Source organism: Peromyscus leucopus, chromosome 13 (assembly GCF_004664715.2).
Source record: "Peromyscus leucopus breed LL Stock chromosome 13, UCI_PerLeu_2.1, whole genome shotgun sequence".
In the NCBI taxonomy this organism is placed as follows: domain Eukaryota; kingdom Metazoa; phylum Chordata; class Mammalia; order Rodentia; family Cricetidae; genus Peromyscus; species Peromyscus leucopus.
Window position 1 is genome coordinate 2,266,554 of NC_051074.1, and position 23,126 is coordinate 2,289,679.

The 23,126-nt window shown below is 45.0% G+C and overlaps 1 protein-coding gene across 1 annotated transcript; it reads right to left on the reverse strand.

The window, feature by feature from the left end:
- Positions 1 to 1,672: 1,672 nt before the first annotated feature.
- On the reverse strand, positions 1,673 to 21,267 carry LOC114697821 (nuclear autoantigen Sp-100-like). The gene is given in 9 exon segments (XM_028876157.2): positions 1,673 to 2,895; positions 2,897 to 3,014; positions 3,717 to 3,821; positions 7,600 to 7,713; positions 8,211 to 8,276; positions 9,901 to 9,978; positions 11,781 to 11,949; positions 12,697 to 12,853; positions 21,144 to 21,267. Coding segments are annotated over 8 exon segments (951 nt in total). The 5' UTR covers position 12,853; positions 21,144 to 21,267; the 3' UTR covers positions 1,673 to 2,750.
- Between the last annotated feature and the right edge of the window lie 1,859 nt (positions 21,268 to 23,126).

A 23,126-nucleotide genomic window follows, 5' to 3' on the forward strand; every position in this document is an offset into this window, starting at 1 on the left:
AGAAAGCAGGCTAAGCAAGTCATGGAAGCAAGCCAGTCAGCAGCTCCCCTCCCTGGATCTACAATAGTTCCGGCTTCCAGGTTCCTGCCTTGAGTCCCCACCCTGACTTCCTTGAATGATAGTCTCCAAGCTAAACATTGAAACGAATCCTTTTCTCCCCAAGTCAGTTTTGCTCATGGTGTTTAGCACAGCAATAGAAACCCTAACCAAGACATGTTTTGTTTTTGCGAGTTTTTGTTTGTTTATTTGTCTAAACTCTCTCGAAATGTTATACACGATTTAGAATCATGAAACAGGTAAGGCTGTCCTTCTGTGAAGGTAAGGGGCTCAAAAAGAAAGCCAATTTTTAAACCCTTACACTCCAAGGCCAGCCAGTACCTCATGGACAGGGAGCCCTGCTATGTCTCCTGGCCTCTTGATCAGACAGACCATGGAGTCTCTAACAGTTAAATTCTGATCCATGTACATTCCACAGGGAGGAGAATCAATGGAGAGAGACATGTTCCCTATGCTTCCAAAGGAGGGCACATGGCCATCGGGACTCTGATCTGGCCCTGCAGATGACATGGCTGATAGAGGAAAGCGAAGGGCGTCGATGGGTCAATTCTAAATCCCCAAGAAGAACACATACAAGAGTCTCGACAGACTTTACAAACAGGAAGATTTATTTTTGGCCACCTACATGATCTTAAATACTCAAAAGGAAAGAATAGTCAAAACAACTGTCTTTCCCATAGCCAAACTTCAGACAGTTTTAAAAGGACACTCTGGGCTGGGCGGTGTTGGTGCACGCCTTTAATCCCAGCATTCTGGAGGCAGAGGCAGGAAGATCTCTGTGAGTTTGAGGCCAGCCTGGGCTACAGAGTGAGTTCCAGGAAAAGGCACCAAAGCTACCCAGAGAAACCCTGTCTTGAAACACCCCCCCCCAAAAAAAAAGATACTCTGTTAAATTCTATAAAGTTACTGAGTTCACCTGTTCAAGATTAAACCTTATTTTCTAGGAAGCATTTAAAATAAAAATATATAAAAAAGGGAGACTAGAACAATAAACCAACTGGGGACATATACTTTGTCTTCAAAATGAACCCCAAAGGTTAGCCTCAGGTAAAAACTGGACGTAGTGCACACCTTAATTCCAGCAGTCAGAAGCAGAGGCAGGTGGATCTCTATGAGTTCAAGACCAGCCTGGTTTACAGAGAAAGTTCCAGGACAGCCAGGGCTATTTAAAAAGACCTTGTCTCAAAACAAAACAAAACTTGGGCCATCAGGCAAAGGTTTTCTTGAACATTCCCTGACTCTATTGATGGATAAGCAGGTTTGTTTTTCCCATAATTTATCAAATTATTCCTGAAACATTATATCCTACACTGCTGCTCTCTGTTCTTTTGCTTGGAAGCCTCACCTGAAGAAATCCTGCTCTGGCCTGGACTCTATGTGGAACTCCAAATGACTGTCTCAGTCTATGTCAGCTGGCTGTTTGAGCATCCAATCAGACGATTTTTGCTATCTATCTATCTATCCAATCTGTTTGTCTGTCTATCACTTACTATTTATTCTTTTACTTTGGCTTGCTATAAACTCACTCATTCAAAACCAGGGAAACAAAACTATCATACAAATATATATATTTGTGGGTCTGAGGCTCTGGAACAACCCAAGCACACACAAGAGGTCACGCAAAGCAAGATTGTATTACTGGGCAGCACAACAGAAGACCTGTCAGGGACAGCAGTACAGACTTGGGAGCTGACTGCATCCCCAGATGTTCATGTCAGCAAATATTTAAGCATAAAAACCACAAACATCTGCACCAGGCTACAGTTGTATTTTCTCACCAATCAAGATTCAAAGGTTAGGGACTTTCCTAGGAACACTGTCCTGTGGTCCACTTACCTTGTTCTCATTGGTTGGTTCACTCATGCCTGGCAGGGCGGCTTGCCCACCATTCGTGCCTCAACTTGCCACCCAGGATGTCAGTTGCCCAGGGAGGTCTTGGGAACTTACAACTTTGTTTCTAAATAAAATCCCTTTCTATTTTTATATTTGTTTGTGCTTCTTCAATTCTTTGAACAGCATGCCTGAAAAAACACCTACTCCAGACAGAGACTTCCAGCAACATCACTTTGTAGTCCAAGCTAGCCTTCTGCCTCATGCTCTTAGATACTCATAAATATAGGCAGCTAATGAGCACCCAGGAAGTTCCAAGAGCTCTATGCAAAGAAATGGGGATAAAGGCCAAATATATATTTTATTATGCTTCAGATAGGCATGGTTATGTGAAAGGGAAAATCAAAATAAAACTTGTAAGTACATAATTTTCTTTTGACTGTACTATCAATACATCAACAAAGTCAGAGAACATTGCCTGTTGTGAGGTATCCACCAGACAAGACTGCTTGGACATGTATTTAAGCCAATGAAAATCTCCATTAGCCAACCAATTATTACACTAGGTGTTCCAGATCCCAGTGTAGCCCCAAGGTGAGCTTTTAAGCACAAGAAACCATGTCCTAGGTTGACATACTTCAGTTAACAAGAACAGTTGGCCAGAAGCAGAACTACAGAAGCCAAAAAGTGAGGTTAGTACATTTAGAGACTTTTCCAGAACTGTGGGCTTTGATGGAGTAGTTCTTTGTTTTCATTTTGGTGGGTGGTGCTGTCCACATGCTGAGTTTTACAGTTTGAATGGTGCTTCCGTCATGGAGTCAGTTGTGCTAAGGACTTGAGGCTTACTAAGGTCTGGAACCCTGTTAAACTCTCCACATCCTCACAGCATCAGAAAAAGTAAGGTGCAGAGAATGGACGGCTGGGCTCTTCGATGTCCCCCAAGGGTGGTGAGTCAGGAAACAGGAGGCGTGAGTTCCTGAGGGAAGTTCTGAGTTCTGGAGCCCAGGGTACATGATCCTCACCCTCCTCTTCTATCTGCCTCCTGATTCCTGGTGTCAAGGTGAAGACTTCCAGGAGTTCCTTCTCGTCGTCCTCATCACTGCATTCTGAGCCCTCACTGCTGATCACTGCACAGCAATACAAAACCCCTTGGGGCTCTCAGAGAACTACCTCAAAGCTGATTCACTGGAAACCCAGAATGCAGACAGCAGGAAGACCCAGAAGCTTGGGTACTGCTTAGGTAGCAATGCCCTGCCGTAGCTGGTCCCTCCGGAGTGCTTTACTCGATGCTGACTTTGAAGGACACCCCCCTGGCTGTGGTGTCTCAAAGCCTTGCCTGTCATCTCCATCTCCTTACTCTCCGGTCCCGCTTCCTGCTGTCTCCACCGGCTTCTCCGCCCCTGCTGACTCCGCCCCTGCTGGCTCCGCCCCGCTGGCTCCGCCCCTGCTGTCTCCACCCGTTTCTCCGCCCCTGCTGGCTCCACCCGTTTCTCCGCCCCTGCTGGCTCCTCCCTCTGCCTTCTCTCACTCTGGATCTCCAGCGCTTTCTGCTTCTGCCTGTTTTGTCTCCTCCCTGACGCTTACTACCCAAACACTCCTGGCTTCCTTGTCTAACATATCCCTTGTGACTATTACCTCCCATATCTCTTAAAAATTCCCCATTTCCTGCCTAATTTCCTAGTTAAAGGAATGCCAGAGCCCATGGCTCCCTGCATCTATCTGGGGCTCCCAGAGCTACCGAGCTGGCCTCTGATCACACGTCTGCCAGTCATCTCCACTGTGGCTTTGAAGGGTCACCCATCAGCACGGGCATCTTAAGTTCTCCTTACCAATGACTTCATCTTCTTGGTTCTTCACTGTCCCAGGCTTCTGTAGGTTTTCTTGTTTCACAAAACAAGGTCCTGTCCAGTTTTCATGTGTGTGTAGGTTTGTCCCTGAAAATGAAGAGAGTATTACTTGAAGAATTCTCATCCACTCCCTTGAAAAAGCTCCATGGAATGCTGTCCTCTCTCCCGACACTTGACTGTGGAGCACAAGCATAGGGCGGAACTCTTACCACCCTAGCCGTGTGTGACTCACACCGCTCATCACAGCACCGGGAGGCTGAGACAGGAGGGCCAATCGTGAGTTCAAGGTCAACATGGTTACATATAAGACCTGGTGGGGGCAGGAGGAGGGAGGGAGGGAGGGAGGGAGGGAGGGAGGGAGGGAGGGAGGGAGGGAGGGAGGAACCTTCACACTTAGTTTTCTACCTGACCCTACAGTACACCTTTCTTCAGTCCTCAGGTTCTTTCCGGTGCCATCTTTTTCTGTTTTCTCTTTTCCCTATTACTATCATTTACCAACCGATAACTTCTCAGCTACAGTTTGTATTCCTAACATAATTAATTTAATTTTTAACTCTATTAAGACCTGAAGTTCTCCTGCCTGGTGTGGTGGTGCATGTCTTTAATCCCAGCACTCAGGGAGCAGAGGCAGGCAGAACTCTGAGTTCGAGGCCAGCCTGGTCTACAGAGTGAGTTCCAGGACAGCCAAGGCTACACAGAGAAACCCTGTCTTGAAAACAAACTAACGCTGGGCGTTGGTGGCGCACGCCTTTAATCCCAGCACTTGGGAGGCAGAGCCAGGCGGATCTCTGTGAGTTCGAGGCCAGCCTGGGCTACCAAGTGAGCTCCAGGAAAGGCGCAAAGCTACACAGAGAAACCCTGTCTCGAAAAACCAAAAAAAAAGAAAGAAAGAAAGAAAGAAAGAAAGAAAGAAAGAAAGAAAGAAAGAAAGAAAGAAAGAAAAAGAAAGGAAAACAAAAGACCTGAAGCTCTCAACTTAATTCTTAGGACTGTCCCAACCTCAGGTTCTGTATCCAAAGACTCAACCAAACACCATCAGAAACACTTGGAAAAATGTATTACATCTGTACTGAGCATGAACACATTTACTTCTTGTCACTGTCCCCTAAACAATGGAACAAGGCAACTATTCATATTATATTTGTATTATATAGTGTCAGCAATCTAGAAATGATGAAAGTAAATAAGAGAATGTGTGTAGGTTACATTAAAGATTTGAGCATCTGTGGGTTTGGGTACCTATCTGCATAAATGTAGTTCTGTTTTTGTTGTTTTCAACTTTTGTTAATTTTGTATTTCATGTGTGTGCGGGTGCATGCTTGCATGCATGCATGCTTGCTTGCGTGCTTGAATGCATGCCTGTGTGCTTGAGTGCTTGTGTGAGCGCATGTGGAGGTCAGAGGACAACCCTCAGGAGCCAGTTCTCAATTTTCACCATGTGGGTTTCAGGGATTGAACCCAGGTCACCAGGCATGATGGCAGGTGCCTTTCCTGGTGTGCCATCTTGCTGGCCCTGAAGTTTTCTACATAAACACCAGGATTATCATGGCACCAAAATGTATGTCCAAGTTCCGGGTACAGAAATAGTGCTATTATGTGGCAGACCTTATGTTACATTCAGGTCAGGTCATGTTCACAGAGCAGGGTAACGATGGGACCGGGATGCTGAAGGGAAAGAAGGACTAAAAGGACTCCTGGGGCTCCTGCTGAAGCCCTGGGCACGTGTCCACCTTAGCAAGAAGGATCTTCAGCAAAGAAGGAAGAGGAGTTGAAGGGAGGGAGGTTTGTGAAGAAGAGGCTGTGCTCAGTTTGATGCACTACACTTGAGATTCCTGAGCTGAGAAGGCAGGTCTGTGCTCCCCGAAAGAGGCTATAGGAAAATCCACCTCAAGTCAGAAAGGAGGCTGGCCACCTGTCCTCACGCCACAGGGCCATGCCAGCAGCTGGTTGCAGGGGTTGCCTTGGCAACTGAATAAGTTGTCTAAGCTGAGAAGTTGTGAAGGCACCTGCTCAAGTGGCTGTAGCAGCTGGCCACTCAATCTGGGCTGAAGCGGGGCATCCAGAGTGGCAGCTGGAGTGGTAGACTCCGAGGACGGAAGTTAATGGTTGTTATGGCAACAGGGTTGCCCCAGCAGCCACAGAGGCTGGAGCAGACGCAGCTGCCAGGATGATGGCCCTGCCAGGTACAGGGGCAGCAGTGATGATGCCTGGTTCTGAATCCTACTCATAGGCTGGGCTATCATGGCTGTTTAGGCTCGTGGCAGGGTGGTGCTGGTTGCTGTCGGTCAAAGTTATGGCTCCAGCTTCCCCACCCCAAGCAGTTTCAGTATCACACATAAAAACATCCTGTATTCAAGAAACAGAGGTAATCAGGACGGGGACACACACACACACACACACACACACACACACACACACACACACAGGAAAGGCTGGGCTCTTCCTGTTCTGTCACACCCACAGAGTCCCACCCCTCCCCTCTTCTACTGTGATCTTTCTTACTTGTGAGTCTGAGGATCATCCAGACTTTCATGCGTCAGTGGTGACTTTAGTCACCCAGGATAGAGAGAACCTCCATACCAACGCCTGCCAAGCTGGAAAAGCAAGGCCGGACTCAACTCTGTAACTCACTACTTGATGGTTCATCTATGTTTTCTATCCTCATCCTCTATGTGGGTCCCTCTGTCCCTTCCCTCCAGGCAGGATGAGAGCGGCAAGCAGACAACAGCAAGCAAGAGCCTACAAGGGACCAGATTTAAGGGCTTCTAGCATCTCCCGGGCCTCAACTTACTTGCCTCCCTCATATCTTAGGATGCGGCCAGAAGCTGGCTCAGGTGTGTGAAACAGGCAAGGGGTGAGTGAGGGGAAAACAAGTATCTCCTCCCTCCACATAATGGTCTAATACACAAGTCATCTAGAATGTGAGATTTGGGCTTGTATGATTGCCCAGGGAGTGAATCACTTGCTGCACAAGCCTGCTTGTGAGATGAGTCAAATCCCTGGAACCCACTGGAAAAGAGAACTGATCTCTGCAAATTGTCATCTGACCTCCACACACGTGCTGTACTAACATGTACACACACGCGCGCGCGCACGCGCACACACACACACACACACACACACACGCATCGTCCACACAGACAATAATAAAAATAACAAAGTAATTTGTAAAAGTGATAATCAACCCAATCCAAGCCGTGTCCCTCATGTGGATGCAGGAAGGGGGTTTGTCTGACCTTCCCTCCTTTTAGAGTTGGGGGAGCATTAGGTTTACTGGGAACTGAAGAGGCAGAAAAAGAGAGGGGTCCCAGGAGCCATGGCTGGGAAAATGTGACCATCCTGAGCTCGGGTGTTTGGAGATACAGTGAGAAAATTCTGCCCTCCAAGGACCCCCCACACACACACACCGCTCTCCTCCAGTAAGCCCTGCTCACCTCCCTGTCTTGGCGCTCTCTCTGTCTCCCCAGCTTCCTCTGGGGTTCCATCTACGGGTACTGTGGCTTCTCCCACAAGGAGGTGGTGGTGCATTTTGGCTTCATCAGCTTCTAGAGTCATCCCCATTTCTGCCTCTCCTTTCCCGCCAGTGGGACTTTCCAGTTCATTCATCACTGTCTTTGTTTCTCCTTCACTGCTGTATCCCAGCCTCTGTTTCTATGATTGTCCTCGCCAGAGAAACCATCAGATACGACATTTACTTACATGTCACTGTCCCCTTGCTGCGGACATTGGTCCATTCTGCTGTGATTGGAGCTTTGTCTTTAAACACTGATCATGTGGAACAGCAAAGACACCTCCACTGCTCTTGGATATGTGCAGACACCTGCCACCCTTCACCCATGCAGATACCAGACTGTCCCAGCCTCACCTGCTTGGGCGCGTTCACAGTTGATTCGATGAGACTCACAGAAAACCGAATGGTCTGTATTCGTGTCCCATGCAGACTCTGACAGTCTTTTTCTACTTCCAGATTGGATGGCCCCTAGACAACAATGTACTTTCATTAACATGACACTGTGACATTATGAATAAGAACCTGAAATGTGGTGGTAGAGAGATGACCCAGGAGTTAAGAGCATTGACTGCTCTTCCAGAAGACCTGGGTTCAGTTCTGAGCACCCACATAGTAGCTAACAACCACCTGTAACTCCAGTTACAGAGATTTGAAGCTACCTTCTGGCCTTAAGGATTCTGTGTGCACATGATGCACAAACATATATGCAAGCAAAACACCAATACATATAAACATGAATAAATAAATAAAATAAGCTGCAGTTTTTAGTTAAGTGCATTAATGAATTAAACAGACAGGTACAGAAACCCTCCCAAGCAATCCAGAGGACAAAGACTCTGGCGTTTAAACCCTGAACTTGGAGAAATGACAGGTGCATTCTGGACAGTCAGTAACACAAGCAGATGGTCCAAAGCACATGATGAAATGAGACAAGACCTCAGCAGTCAGAGTCAACAAGAACAGACCATTAGATGAGGAGGGATCTGAGGGTGTCCGGGTCAGACTTCCTTGAGAACAGCCATCACCAGCTCCTATGAAGCAAAAAGTAGATGTTTATTTCCGAAGTGAAGTAGGGGTTCTCTTCTGTCTTTATGATGCAAAGGCCCCTTGAAGCATCAATTCAGAGCTCATCTGGAGATGACAAGTTCCCCCCGATTCGTGAGGTCAGACTCAGGTCATGAGAGTAGGGTTCAAGACTCACCCCTGGCTGAGTAGAGTCCTCCCTGGGCCACTCTAGCACCTGGTGGTGACTTGCCTTCATATCCATGGCTATGGGACGCCCGAAGGCACAGCCCACTGGCCTTTTCATGAGTATTCAGTGTCATTCCCAACCACCTCAGCTCTTGCTGTTCTTTGGTTCCAGGATCTTTCTCTCCACGTGTCCCCTGCTTTTAAAGTTGTCTGTTTCTGCCTTGTCCAGTAACCCTCTGGGTAGCCGTACAGGGTTAAGAATGCAGGCTCTGGGTTCTGGGTGCCTCACCCATGAAAACTACATATGTGTTCTCTCCAGAGGTCAGTGTCCTCACCTTCAAACTGTGCACCCAAGTGACACCAATCTTGGGTAGTAACTCAAATGATGAATCCACAGCAGTCAAAGACAGACACTAGTCCAAGTGAGCTGTCAGCAACTGGTACCTTTTATTTATATGTCTTTTGTCCTTTCTGTTCTGCCTCTCATTCCCACTTCCCTCTTCCTGTTTCTGACTCTCCAAGTGTCCACGCACTGTTCTTGTATCTCTACTACCTCCATGTCTATATTTCCCTACTCTTGAGCACTGGTCCCAGATTCATATGTACTGATCACTTTTGCTATCAGCAAATGTCTCTTCTTCAATGCTGTTCAGTGTAGACTCACAGTTCTGAGCCCCTCACAGCTCTCCACCAAAGAACTCTTTCTTAGAATCCACATTCAGGTGCCTAGTAACATCAGATGCATTCGATACGACTGAGCAGAATGTGTCTCAACCACATCCTAACCACGTTAGGGCCAGGTCATTTGTAACTTCACACAAAGCTGCACTGGAGCTGGAGTGATGGCTCAGAGGTTAGAAGAACTTGCTGCTCTTGTAGGGGCCCAGGTTTGGTTCCCAGCTGACCTCTGTGGGCACCAGGCATGCACCCCATGCACGGACATGTGAGCAAAAACACTCATATACATGAAATAAAATAAATAAGTCTTTTGTTTTGTTTTGTTTTTCGAGACAGGGTTTCTCTGTGTAGCTTTGTGCCTTTCCTGGATCTCGGGCTGGCCTTAAACTCACAAAGATCCACTGCCTCTGCCTCCCGAGTGCTGGGATTAAAGGCATACACCAAAAGACAGTTTCATTTCTTGGCTGTCACTCACTCTGTAGACTGACTTGAACTCTATCTGCCTGCCACCACCTGACTTTTTGTTTTTTATTCAAACTCAAGCTACTTCTAGTGCTGGGGCGTTTGATTTCTCTGCAGCTGTCATCCATTCCAGCTAGCTTCTTCTTCTTCTTCTTTCTTTTTTTTTTAAGTAGCACTCATCTACCTTTTCTATTCCTTGGGAGTTCTTTGCAGAGCACCACCCATCCATCCCCCACTCTCACTACTAACCCCACCACCCAAGAAGCTCAGTTCCATATCTCCTTTTCCTCTTAGCTAACCAAAATTCCACTCGGTTCTAAGTACCTTGCTCATAGCGTGGCTGTATGGTGGCAAGTTTCTGGTCTTGTTTACTTCTCTGGGATAAATATTTGTCCTGTAGCTCTGAGCAGAGGGAGAAAATCATTAGTCCCTGTAGACAAGTGACAAATCTCAACCTCGTGGGCAGTGGGGTTGAGTGGGAACAATCACACAGATGAAACATCTGTGAGTTATCGTATGTCAGTGGGAACTTCTAGCACTTGGGTCGCTCTGGATATCAATGGCTTATGTCTAGATATTGTTTTTCCCTTCCTACAAGGCAACCAAGAGAAGAAAGAAAAATGAAACCCTATAGACCAGTGGTTCTCAACCTGTGGGTCATGACCCTTTTGCAGGAATCGCCTAAGGCCATTGAAAACCACAGGTATTTACATCACTACTCCCAACAATAGCAAAATTACAGTCAAGAAGTAGCAGTGAAAAAACTTTATGGTTGGGGGTCACCACAGCATGAGAAACTGTATTAAAAGGTCGAAGCATTAGGAAGATTGAGAACCACTGCTATAGACAATGAACCTCATGCAGTTTTGTTTTTGATATTTTTAGATTTATTTTGTTTTCAAGTTATGTGCATGTCTGTGCATCTTCTTGTCAGTGTGTGCTTGTGAGTACAGGAGCTGCAGAGAACAAAAGAGGGTGTTGGATCCCTTGAAGCTAGAGTTACAGGTGGTTGTGAGCCACCCAATGTAGGTGCTGGGAACCAAACTCAGGTCCTCTGCAAGAATAGCAGATGCGCTTAATTGCTGAGCCATCTCTCCAACTCCTCTCTCAGGTTCTAAGGATGATGGCACAAGGGAAAAATCATTTAAAAATTAAGTAATTAATTGCTTAATTAAGTGTAGTGGAAGCTTACTTCAGTTCCAACAGAAGGAGTGCTCCTGTGGGCTAGACAGACCTCAGGGAAGAACAGGGGTTCCCTCTGGAGTAGAGTGAATAAGGTCATAGAAAGACCCATATACATATTACATATATAATCCCAAGACCTTCAAAGACGGGGCTAGCAAAGAGGAGAGTCTGAGCTTCCTTGGGAGAAGAAAGATGAGCAGAGAGCAAAGGAATCCCCAGGGGCAGCCCAGGCCCAAGCACTAAGGGCTCTGAAAGCTAATCGGGAGGAAGACAACTGCCCTGAAGGAAACTCCAAGATTTCACAAGAAGACCCTGAGAGGCTGCCCACAGATGAGACAGCGCACACTGCCCAGTTTAGACAATGGGACACAGAAAGCAATTTAGCTGTACTGAATAAATGAATGGAAATAAAGTTGTCGTATCGACATTTATCTCAATCCCTTACCCTAAGGCTCAGGGAACATTGAAGAAGGAGGCCAGAAACAATGCAAGAGCTGGAGGATGGAGAGGAGTGTGGTGAACCTCTGTCTTCTGGACATGATGTGACTGCCGAAATCATGAACACATAGCAGCTGTGATACCTGTACAAGGTCTGCACAAGAACAAGCCAATCAGCACTTCAGCACTGATGGGGAGGGACTCATGAGGCTCCACCCACAGCTGAGCTACTACTGGCTGCTCATGGTTGCTGGGAGCATCATTTTTCTTTGGGGGTGTGGCTACTGACAAGTTGTTCATCCTTCACTGGATGCCCCACACCTAAGCACACATGGGCAGCACTAATTGGATTCAGTAGGTTATAAGGAGGAGAAGGAACAGAAAAAAGATGAAGACAAAGATGACAACAAAGAACGTGAAAGTGTGGGGGACATGTTGGGAGGGTTGTGGGGTACTCGATGGGGTCTGGCTCAATAAGATCTGGATACTCTGTGTACATGTACGAGGTTGTCAAAGGATAAGCAAAGTACTTTTTTAAAGATAGAATGTCACTGCAAAAGGGAGGTGAGAGAAGGAATTACCGGTTTCCAAGCTTTTATGAATCTCTCTTAAACCAGGATATGCATTCAGGTTCGTTCTGTTGAACAGAGTGCTTAGAAATGACCAGTCAGATAACTTCTCCAAGTGATCAAGGACATTGTACACCACGTTCTCTACAGGAATCAAGTTCCTGTAGGCTTCGTAAGAATGCTGTTAAAAAGTTCAACAGAGAGAGTATTAAAGCACAGTTTCCTCTGACACAGGAAATGTCATAATGAAATACTGTCCTGGGACCTATGGGTTCCAGTTTCTCCAGGAAATCCCAGGCTGGCAGTCTTGTGGCCAGTCCAGAAAAGACTTATTTTTCAGTTCTCATAACTTGCACTCCCCACTAAATCTACATATGAATATTTCCTGGCTTCTGTTTCCTTATAAATCAACCTATTTTCCTCCACCAATTCCTGTCTCTCAGTTTTCCTAAAAAGCATTAATTGACAAACCTTAGATCCGGCAACGGTCACGTGCTAGTTCTTTCATTATCTTAATCTAGCTTCTCTGTCAGTCACTAGTCACGATCCGTCAGTGGGCCTTCACAATTTCTTCTTTCCTTCACTTTTTTTTTGTGTGTATGGGGGGTGGTACGGGGGGTGGCACAGAGGGGTACTAAATGTGGGGGTGGCTATGAGAGCAAATGCTAGGCAGTCAGTCTACATCCCCAGCCCTGCTGCAGTTCAGCCACACTGCCTTATCATTCACCCATTCCCACAATTGCCTGGGAAGAGAAGGTTTCCAGTTAGGAGCAGAAGCGTCTTGTTACCTTCTACATGATAGGACAATTAACAGAGATAAAAACACACAAGGCTTTTTAGCCAGCTCGAGAAGTCTAGCATGCAGGATGCAGAACGCCGGTTAATGTGGGGCGGGGTTTCCACACAGTCATGAATACAGGTCACTTACAGCATAGATTCTGTCGGTGATGAAGGAACGGTCCTTTAGGCTTTCTAGGAAAGGAAACAGCTTGGGGATTGCATGGGCTATCTCTGTTTTATTTTCCTTGAAGTAATCGGAAAATATCTCATTACAACTTTTCTCTTTCTGGATCACCGCAAGCATGCTAAGGCAGGGAGGAGAGAACACAGTGAGAAAATAAAAACAAGGATTTCCCGGCACGTTTCCCAGCCTCCCCCACCAACAAAATTCAGGCCCAAATGACTTTTGATGTACAGTTTCAAAAAACTTACATAAACGCTGCCAGTGAACAAAGAAAAAGAAACACTTGTCAACTTGCTACAGAAGGACAGAAAAATCTTGACACTCTAATTTAAAAAGATATACAGAAGTGAAAGGTTACAAGTCAGCCTCTTTTGAGGACACAAACCAGGACACGCCAACAAAACAGTGAAGCCAGACCAGAAGTGTTCACAAGGAAGACCTCTTCCAGCAATGCAAGAATTATTTAACATTTAACAGTCAAGGACTATGGGGCTGGAGAGATGGCTCAGAGGTTAAGAGCACTGACTGCTCTTCCAGAGGTCCTGAGTTTAATTCCCAGCAACCACATGGTAGCTCACAACTATCTGTAATGAGATCTGGTGCCCTCTTCTGGCCTGCAGTCATACATGTTGTATACATAATAAATAAATAAATCTTTAAAAAAAAAAAAAAAGAAGAAAGAAAGTATATTGATTAATTTAAGGAAGTATGTAGGCATGCCTACAAACAAAACTCCGTGACAAGTGTACTTCTGCAAGCTGCAGGAAAACGCAATAGAATTCAGCTACTATCACAAAAGCTACTACTTGGAAAGGTCAAGGACTTTTCCAAAGGTCAAGCCATGGCTTAAGAATTCTTGGTGATATTTTAGCTTTTGTATATATATTAGCCGATTCCTGCAATGATTTTCTTGCATACTATGTATGCTTCCAAGAACTACTAACAGTGTATTTTATCTGAAATACCTATCAAGCATCCAAGCTAAATGATCTCCTGAATTAAGATAAATTAAGTTCAGACCTACCTTTCTTATACAACCCTAGTGGTATTTATACTAACTTTATAGACTCCTAACATTTCCCTAACCACTTCTAGGAATGTAGTTTGAGCACATAAATTCCCTTTTTCTAATATCTTAACTGATTTTAGCTCTTAGTTGTCCTCCTTTGTCACTCCCCTTTTGAGTTGTAAAAGAAAGCCCAACAGTCACTGCCTGAGGAAAACTCTTAGACAAGAGTTTTTATGACCCTGTAAGAACTCAAGCCTGGTGACCTTGTGTAGCTAGAGCATGGGTATATAACTGTAAACCTCAGAGATTTGAGGAGGATTTGGAATGGAGAGGATTTGGACTAGAGAACTAGAAGAATGAGATGGAAGATAAGGAAGAGCCAGATGGGTAAGAATGAGATGAGAAAGACCAAGATGGGGCAGAACTAAGATGAGAGAATTAAGATAGAATTTAGAGGAGTCAGCAGATAAATGTAGAGAGAAATCAGGCAAAAAAGGAGCGAAGCATGAGAACAGAACTGAAGCTATGTAGATAGAATTTTATCCCAGAGGAATTAAGTAGACAGATGAAAGAGCTCAGTGTACTTAGATTCTTTTCCCGAAAATAATTCAAGCCATTCATAGCTTCTCTTCTGGGCCCCTGGGGAAAAGATTTTTAAGGCTGATCCTGAATAATATTCGAGACATTACACTTGCAGACAAGCTATTAAATATTTTCCCATTCAAGCTGAGTACAAGACAAAGATATCCACTGTCACCATTTCCACCTGACATGTATTTTACTAAAGTTAAAAAAGGGAGAACTAGGGACTCATCATTCCTCTCCACATTCTATTCTTTCCCTTGTTTTATATATTTTAAATTTTTTTATCGGTGGATTCTGCTGGAGTTTATCGGTGGATTCTGCTGGAGGATCTGATGCAGATAAGCACTGGAGGGCTCCTGTGGCAAATCACCCTCTGGAGCGATGGAAGGCTCTTTCTACTAGCATGTGGAGGAGACCCAATCTAGTGTTGGTGTGGCCCCGGAGTTTGGTTTATGTCTTTCCTCAGGACAATGAGGTTTCTCTTTGGATTCCTGAGCATTGAATGCACCCTGTGGCTGCTGCTGAAGCCCAACATGACAGAGACCTAATGGGTCATCATGAAAAAAATCTACCCTTCTGATGCCAATGGAGATTGAGAGCCCAATATGGCCAGCTTTGGCAAGCATTAAAGTAAGCCTAGGAACTGTAGACATGAGATTGGATTCTCCAGAAGAGCTTCCAGCCAAAGTCATGCTGGGATCAAGAAAAACGGGCCTTGGTGGTTCGTGTTCCTGGAGTTGTATCCATGCCAGTGGATGTCCACACAATCCAGAAGAGAATTTGACATTGCTGCTGCCGCTGTTGCTGTTATAACAATGGAGCACACCGCTGCTACTGTTTCTGGGATTACCATTTTATAATTGCTTACTACAGCTAGCACAGTGGAGACCCTGGCAACAAAAGTAGCTACTACAGTTAGTTAATCTTTCATTCTGTTGGGCATGATAAATTTAATTCAGTAGTTATATACATCTTGATTGGCTTTGAAAATTATAAATTTATAAACTCAAGCTCCAGTTGCTTTGGGATACTATCTTACAAGGACTCCAACATACAGTATGGCTTGATAAGGAAGGGAATGGCTCAGTTGCCTTTAGCCTACTGGCTATGGGTGAGATAGGACCTCTGTTGGTTTTTTCTGTATCAAAAACACAGATTGCAAGCCCAGTGCCACTTTGAGATCTTTGGCAGCAATTAATCATGCAGCTCACACACAATTGAGCTGGTATGATAATGAGTTTTCAGAGACGGGTAATGCCTGGGGGCACTCACCAACCTAAGACAGAGCACCTGTGTAGCTTGGGCAGTTGTCTCCATGACGGGTAAGGTGACCCGCTGACATCCCACGCAACCCAAGTCAGAAGCTCATTTTTTAATAAAAGGGGGACCTGCAGGTCCCTAGCCCCCGTTTTGGGTAACTGTTGCCTTGCTTGTGGACCTTGACCTTGATATCCTCCCAATGCTAATTCCCTGCCAGGTTCCACCCTCCTGAATGCTTTAAGGGAAGTTCCTTGTCTGTGTATCCTGAATAATGGGCGTTAACAGCTTAGATGCAAGATTGTAAAACATCAGTAGCGAACTTCTGCCCTCTGGGGTCCTCCCATTGTGCTGTAAGCCTGTAATTAAGACCTCCTACCCCCTTCAAGAAATGACATTCAACATTTAAAATTATATATACATAATTGAATGAATACTGCGAATGTAATCTATGAATACCACAAATGTGATTAATATCATGAGTGTAATTTAAAAATTAATTAATTAATTTAAAAAAAACTTAAAAAGAAATGAGTTTCCAGTAGTGAGAGTGCACACCTATAATCCCAGCACTCAGGAGGCAGAAGCAGGTGGATCTCTGTGAGTTTGAGGCCAGTTCCAGGGTACCAGGACTGCATAGAGAAAACCTATCTCAAGAGAAAATGAGGAGGAAGATGTGGTGATATTTTATCTGTGTCCCCCAATAAAGTTTATCTGAGGATCAAAGGAAAAAGCCATCCAGTATATTAGACATAGAAGTCAGGCAATGGTAGCACACACCTTTAATCCTATCACTCAGGAGATAGGGGGCTGTCTGGATCTCTGTGAGTTCAAGGCCACACTGGGAATAGAGTCAGATGTGGCGGCACATGCCTTAAATTCCAATACTAGTTAACCATAAAGGTTAGAGGTCTGTAGAGACAGACAGGAAGTGACAGCTGGGCAGGAAGAGGAAGTGATGTAGCTGGGCAGAGAGAAGAAATGAGTTAGCAGAACAGAAAGGAATATAGGTGTGGGTATACAGGAAGTAGGTCTCTTTGGAAGCTGGGGGTTGGTAAGGTGAGGTTGGCTTTGGCTTGTCCTATTCCTCTGATCTTTCAGAATTTACCCCAATATCTGGCTCCAGTTTTTCATTAATAAGACTGTTTAGCAATTCGTGTTACAGGAAGAAGATAAGGAGAAGAAAGAGAAAGAGAAAGAAAGGAAGAAGGAAAAGAGGAAGAACTATATCTACCATTATTTGCAGGTGATTGTATACTTAGAAAAGCTAAAATAATTTGTAAACAAACTATTAGACTTAATTAATAACTTCAGCACAGTATCTGGATTCAATGTCAATATGCTAAGGTCCGTTGCATCTCTAAATACTAGCAAATAAAAAGTTGAAATAAAAATAGAAAAGCCATTTCCAGTAGTATAAGAAAGCCAGCACCAGGTTGAGCTGAATCCCCAGGGAGTCCTTGCCCTGAAGGAGATGGGAATGGGGGGAGGTAGGCTGCAGGGAGGGGGGCAGAAGGAGGGAGGACAGGGGAATCCATGGCTGATATGTAAAATTAAATCAAATTATAAAATAAAAAATAAAATAAAAATAAATTTAAAAAAAGCCATCACCAAAGAAGATAAATCTATCAAAAAATTAGTGATAATATGAAATGAAAATCACAAGCCAAGCAGGGTGGGGCACACATATAATCCCTGTGTTGGGAGCCTGAGGCAGAGGAACCAGGAGTTCAAGGCCAGCATGGGCTACACGACAAGACCCTGTCTTGTTTTGTTTTATTCTGTTTTTAAGACTTTTTAAAATTTATGAATGATAGTGAAAATATAGTAGATGTTCCAATGAAATTTCACTGAGGTGTAAAGAAAGATGGAACTATAAGATTTGCGGGGAAGTGGATGGAAATGGAAAATAATATATGAAGTGAGGTAACTCAGGCTTGGAAAGACAAATGCCACGTGTTCTCATTCAGATTGGATCCTGGTTTCTAACATTTATATGTGTGCTTTTATGTGGGAGTGACTATGTGCCCAGGAAAGTGTAGAAACCGGGAGAGAGGGAAATAAGCTTATGGTGTGTTGGGTGTCTTTGTGTGTAGTAGAACAATGTAAATTAAAAGTGGAAGGGAGGCCGGGTGGTGGTGGTGGTGGCAGCGGCGGCGGCGACGACGACGACGACGACGACGACAACGACGACGACGACGACGACGGCGCATGCCTTTAATCCCAGCACTCGGGAGGCAGAGGCAGGCAGATCTTTGTGAGTTAGAGGCCAGCCTGGGCTACCAAGTGAGTTCCAGGAAAGGCGCAAAGCTACATAGAGAAACCCTGTCTTGAAAAACCAAAAAAAAAAAAAGTGGAAGGGGGAATCCTAGGGTTGGAAAAGTATAAGTGGAGCGGTGGTGGGGGATGGAGAGAGGAGAAGGGTAGAGGGAGAATCAACTAATACTATGTATGGAAGAACAATAAGGAAATCTAATCCTTGTTAAGCTAATGAAGATTAAATTAAAACGAAAGTTTGAATACAGCAGTCTGTGTGGGTGGATCAGGTACTTTCAGAAGCCATGGGTTATTAAACAAAAATCTCAGTGCCGATTGGCTACCTTCCTATGACTCGTTAATCAGGGAGGCCTCTGAGACCTTCAAAACAATGCAGGGAATTGCCAATCTCGTTGTTTTCCCATCAGAACTAGATGGTAAGATCTTCCTACTGAAGGGTCTTAGAGAATCCAAACTCCCTGGGCCAGAAGCTTCCTCCCTGTTGGTTAACATTCACAGTGCAGGAAGGTGCTATGCAGGTCATTGAGGGAGAATTGCCATCAATAGCTAGCGGTAGGCCCTGTGTGCAACAATAATGACCCGCCAGGCTGGACAAGCACACTGGTTTGATAGTAGAAAGTCTGTTATAAGAGTGCCCTAGTTCATTTTCTGTTACTGTGACACACTTCATGACCAAAACCAAATCAGAGGAGGAAAGGGTTTGTTTAGTTTACACGTCAGGTCACAATACATCATTGAAGAAAGTCAGAACAAGAATTCCATCAGGATAGGAACTCCAGCAAGGAAGAAACTTGAAACAGAAACTATGGAGGGATGCTGCGTATTGGCTTGCTCCCTCTGCCTACTGCTCATCAGCATTCTTATACAGCCCAGGCCCACCTGCCTAGGAGTAGCCCTGCCCACAGTGGACTCAGTCCTTCTACATCAATCAGCAACCAAGAAAATGACCCCAAAGACAAGCCCACAAACCAATCAGATTGAGGCAATCCCCCAGTTGAGGCTCCCTCAAATAGCTCTGAACTGAGTTAAATTGAGAGAGGAAGCTAACTAGCAGAAAGGGTCACTAACCACTTTCGGATTGGACTCGATGCCCGCTCCACAGGAGGGAATTTACGTCTAGTATTGTAGACTCAGTCAAAAGCTGATAGTGGGTATGGTAGTTTAAATGTAATTGGCCCCCATAACCTCATAGGAAGTGGCACTGTTAGGAATGTGGCCTTGTTGGAGGAATGAACTAGGAGTTGAGGTCTCCTTTGCTCAAGCTATGCTCAGTGTGACACAGTTGCCTCCTGTTGCCTGCAGATCAAGATGTAGAACTCTCAGCTCCTTCTCCAGCACCATGTCTGCCTGTGTGCTGCCATGTCCTGCCATGATTAAAATGGACTGAACCTCTGAACTGTAAGCCACGCAATTAAATGTTTCCTTTATAACAGTTGCCGTGGTCGTGGTGTCTCTTCACAGCAGTAGAAACCCTAAGACAGCGGACCAGTGGGATGGCTCAGTGGGTAAAGACGTGGCCACCTGAGTTTGATCCCTGGAACCGACGTGGTGGGAGAGCTGACTCCTGTAAAGTTATCATCTGACCCCCACATTCACATCTCAGCATTATGTGTGCCCCCCACCACTATAAATTTAAAAAAAAATTTTTTTGTTTTGTTTTTGAGACAGGATTTCTCTGTATAGCACTGGCTGTCCTGGAACTTGCTCTATAGGCCAGGCTAGCCTAGAACTCAGAGTTCCATCTGCCTTTGCCTCTTGAGTGCTAGGATTAAAGATGTGTGCTACCATGACCAGCTTTGTTTTAAAGTTTCTTTAAAGCTTGTGGTAGTTGGGGTCATAGGCCCTTCAGGCTGTCCTAGGACCAGTGTCTTTTAAAGCCATTGAGCATCCCCCAGTGATTGAACTAATGGCTAAAGAGTTTATATACAAAAGGCACCCTACATGGGTGGAAAAGGAATAAAAACCCTATTGCCAAGGATGAGCTACATCCCTGTGAGTTATTGACTAGGAGAGTCTCAGGATCCTCAGTTCATACAGGCTATTGCTGTTGCTGTTGGCTGTAAAGCAGAACTAAACAGTAAGACCCTATTGCCGAAGACACCACATGTGCATGCTTCACTAGAAGGCATGAGAAATTAAGCTGTGACTGAAATGGAAACTCCCACCCTGCTAGCTAGCTTTCACAGTGCCAGAGGGGCCAGGCAGGCTGCTAGTGGAGACCTGTCACCCACATTCCTGCTTGTTGAAATACTGACTTTGATTGTGCAATAGTGGCCCAGTTATCATGGATAAGACCAACAGCCTTCCAATTGGAGTTAAGGCCCAGTCCACAAAAAGGAGTTCACATCTGGTACTGTAAGGCAGGACAAAAAGCTGCAGCTGAGGAAGTCATAGGCCCCAATGGGGAAGCAACTACTGTGATTTTTCTAGATGGATGTGATGGACAGCCAACTGCCTTCTAAACGTGTGTTGACACCCATAGATCACTGTTGTTATCAACTTCAACTGATAACTACGGGTGAAGCTCCAGAGAACAAGTGTTACTGTGGCATGGTGGCCTGTTTCTCAGCCCCAGATGGACATCTGTAGTCACGTCCTCTAATGCTCAGGGATCATTGCAAGAGAGGGGTGGAATGTTGTGTAACAGTTTCCTCGGAGATTGAAACATTCCATCCTGCAGCGAAGCTACTTAAGCAGGAAGGTAAACCGCTCAAAATAGCTTCAGGAAGTCCCTGAAACTGACTGGATTCTCTAGGCCCCTCCCCGCCAGAGTCAGCAATAAAAGCTGAGAGTCCGTCTCAGAAGAAGTGAAGCTGAGCTGCAAAGAAGACCCTGAGAATAGAAAAGCTGCAAAGAATGGACCCTGAGACCAGAACAGCTTCCTGGAAGAAACAGAAACCAGCTGAGCCGCCTGGAAGAGGTTTAGACCAACTGAGGCACCTGGAAAGGACACTCTTCCATGTTGAGCTGCCTGCAGGCTGTGCAGTGTGCTCCAGGTTCCTGGCTTTGTGAACTGTTAGCCTTCTTGGGGTGGGATTTGGTGATACAACTGTGTTTGAGTCATTTCTGCTCCTGTAAGTAACTCCTTACTCACGTTCCTGTACGTAATCCCAATAAAACTCAGTGATTCACCAAGCTGGACTTTGGTGGTGTCCACATACTTTGGTCTGTCATGGATTCTGTGATGGTGAACATTATGTTTAGAGGCTAAACTTACAGTGCTAGGCTTGCAAAAAACAAAATTGTTTTTAGCTTTTATAAGCCATGATGAAGTTTCTCCTACCTTGAATGTAATCTGTCAGCTGGCCGAGGACGGGAGACTTCCTGGTTGGGCTGTTCTTTTTGTTTTGTTTTCGATTTGTTTTGTTTTTGCAGACAGGGTTTCTCTGTGTAGCTTTGGCGCCTTTCCTGGAACTCACTCTGTAGACCAGGTTGGCCTCGAACTCAGGCTTCTGCCTGCCTCTGCCTCCCAAGTGCTGGGATTAAAGGCATGCACCACCACCTCCCAGTTTGTTGCAAAGTATTTCACAGCCTCAGCTATTCCTACAAGGTAATATGTCACAAGATTAAATAGGCTAAGTTCTACTTCTGTGTGAAACACTTGTTTCTACGGTTGACGAACCTCCTTGGATGTCTGTTACAAAATCAAACCTTGCCCACATCCAGATAGGTTATGAGTTGATTTGGCTACCCAAAATTACAGCTTCACGATTTTTTGCCTTTACGATCCTCAGACTAACAATAACCAAGGCCTTACTCTGGTTGTTGCAGTTTCTTTTGTTGTTGTTGTTTTGTTTTGTGTTTGTTTTGCTTTTTCGAGGCAGGATTTCTCTGTGTAGCTTTGGAGCCTGTCCTGGATCTCGCTCTGTAGCCGGGCTGGCCTCAAACTCACAGAGATCCACCTGCCTCTGCCTCCCGAGTGCTGGGATTAAAGGTGTGCACCACCACCGCCTGGCCAGTTTCTAATTTAAAACAAACAAACAAAAAAAAAACCCTCTACTTTACTAAAACCAAAGCTTGAGTCAGACTGGTGAATCTCTGAATGACCCCAGACCTGCCATGGACTCCCTGTCTAGGGTGAGTATATGTGTGTGTTGTATCTCCCCAGGAAACACTCTGTCACACAAGAGCCCCACCCTGGATCAAGAACTGCAATTAAGAGCTGCCGGGAGAGGTTGAATCAGTCTTCTCCCGGGATTAGCCCCGATAGGTCATCTGATCCCAAGTGGTCAGCCCTAAGCACAGAGGAACAACACCAAATGGACTCAGCTGCTGTGTGTGTATATGCATATACATACATACACACATACATAGATACACACATACATACACACATACATACATACACATATACATACATACAACATACTACACACATACATACATACACACATACATACATACACACATACATACATACACATATACATACACACACATACATACACACATACATACATACATACACACATACATACATACACACATACATACACGCATACATACATACACACATACACACATACATACACACATACATACATACACACATACATACATACACACATACATACATACACACATACATACATACATACTACACATACATACATACATACACACATACATACATACACACACATACATACATACACACATACATACATACACATACATACATACACACATACATACACAATACAATACATACACACATACATACATACACACATACATACAAACAACACATACATACACACATACATACATACACACATACATACACACACATACATACATACACACATACACACATACATACATACATACATACATACATACATACAAAGGACTTTAGTAGGCTGGAGCATGGCAAACATGGCTCTGGCAGGCCTTGCCCTTCCCCATTCCCTCCTTCTTACTAGACCATAGATTACATTTCTAAAGCTAGCCCCCAAGGTCTATTCCCTTATTTGGCCACTTCCTCCTCCAGAGGCTGACCACCAAGGTCCAGCTATCAGGTATTAAACTCTTTTATTCTTTTGGGGGAGGCCGACACCCAGCTCCCAAATAAAAATAAATCACGCATGAAGGCTTATTTATTTTTTTTCTGGTTTTTTGAGACAGGGTTTCTCTGTGTAGTTTTGGTGCCTGTCCTGGATCTCACTCTGTAGACCAGGCTGGCCTGGAACTCAGAAATCTGCCTGGCCCTGCCTCCTGAGTGCTGGGATTAAAGGCATGCGCCGCCACCGCCTGGCATTTATTC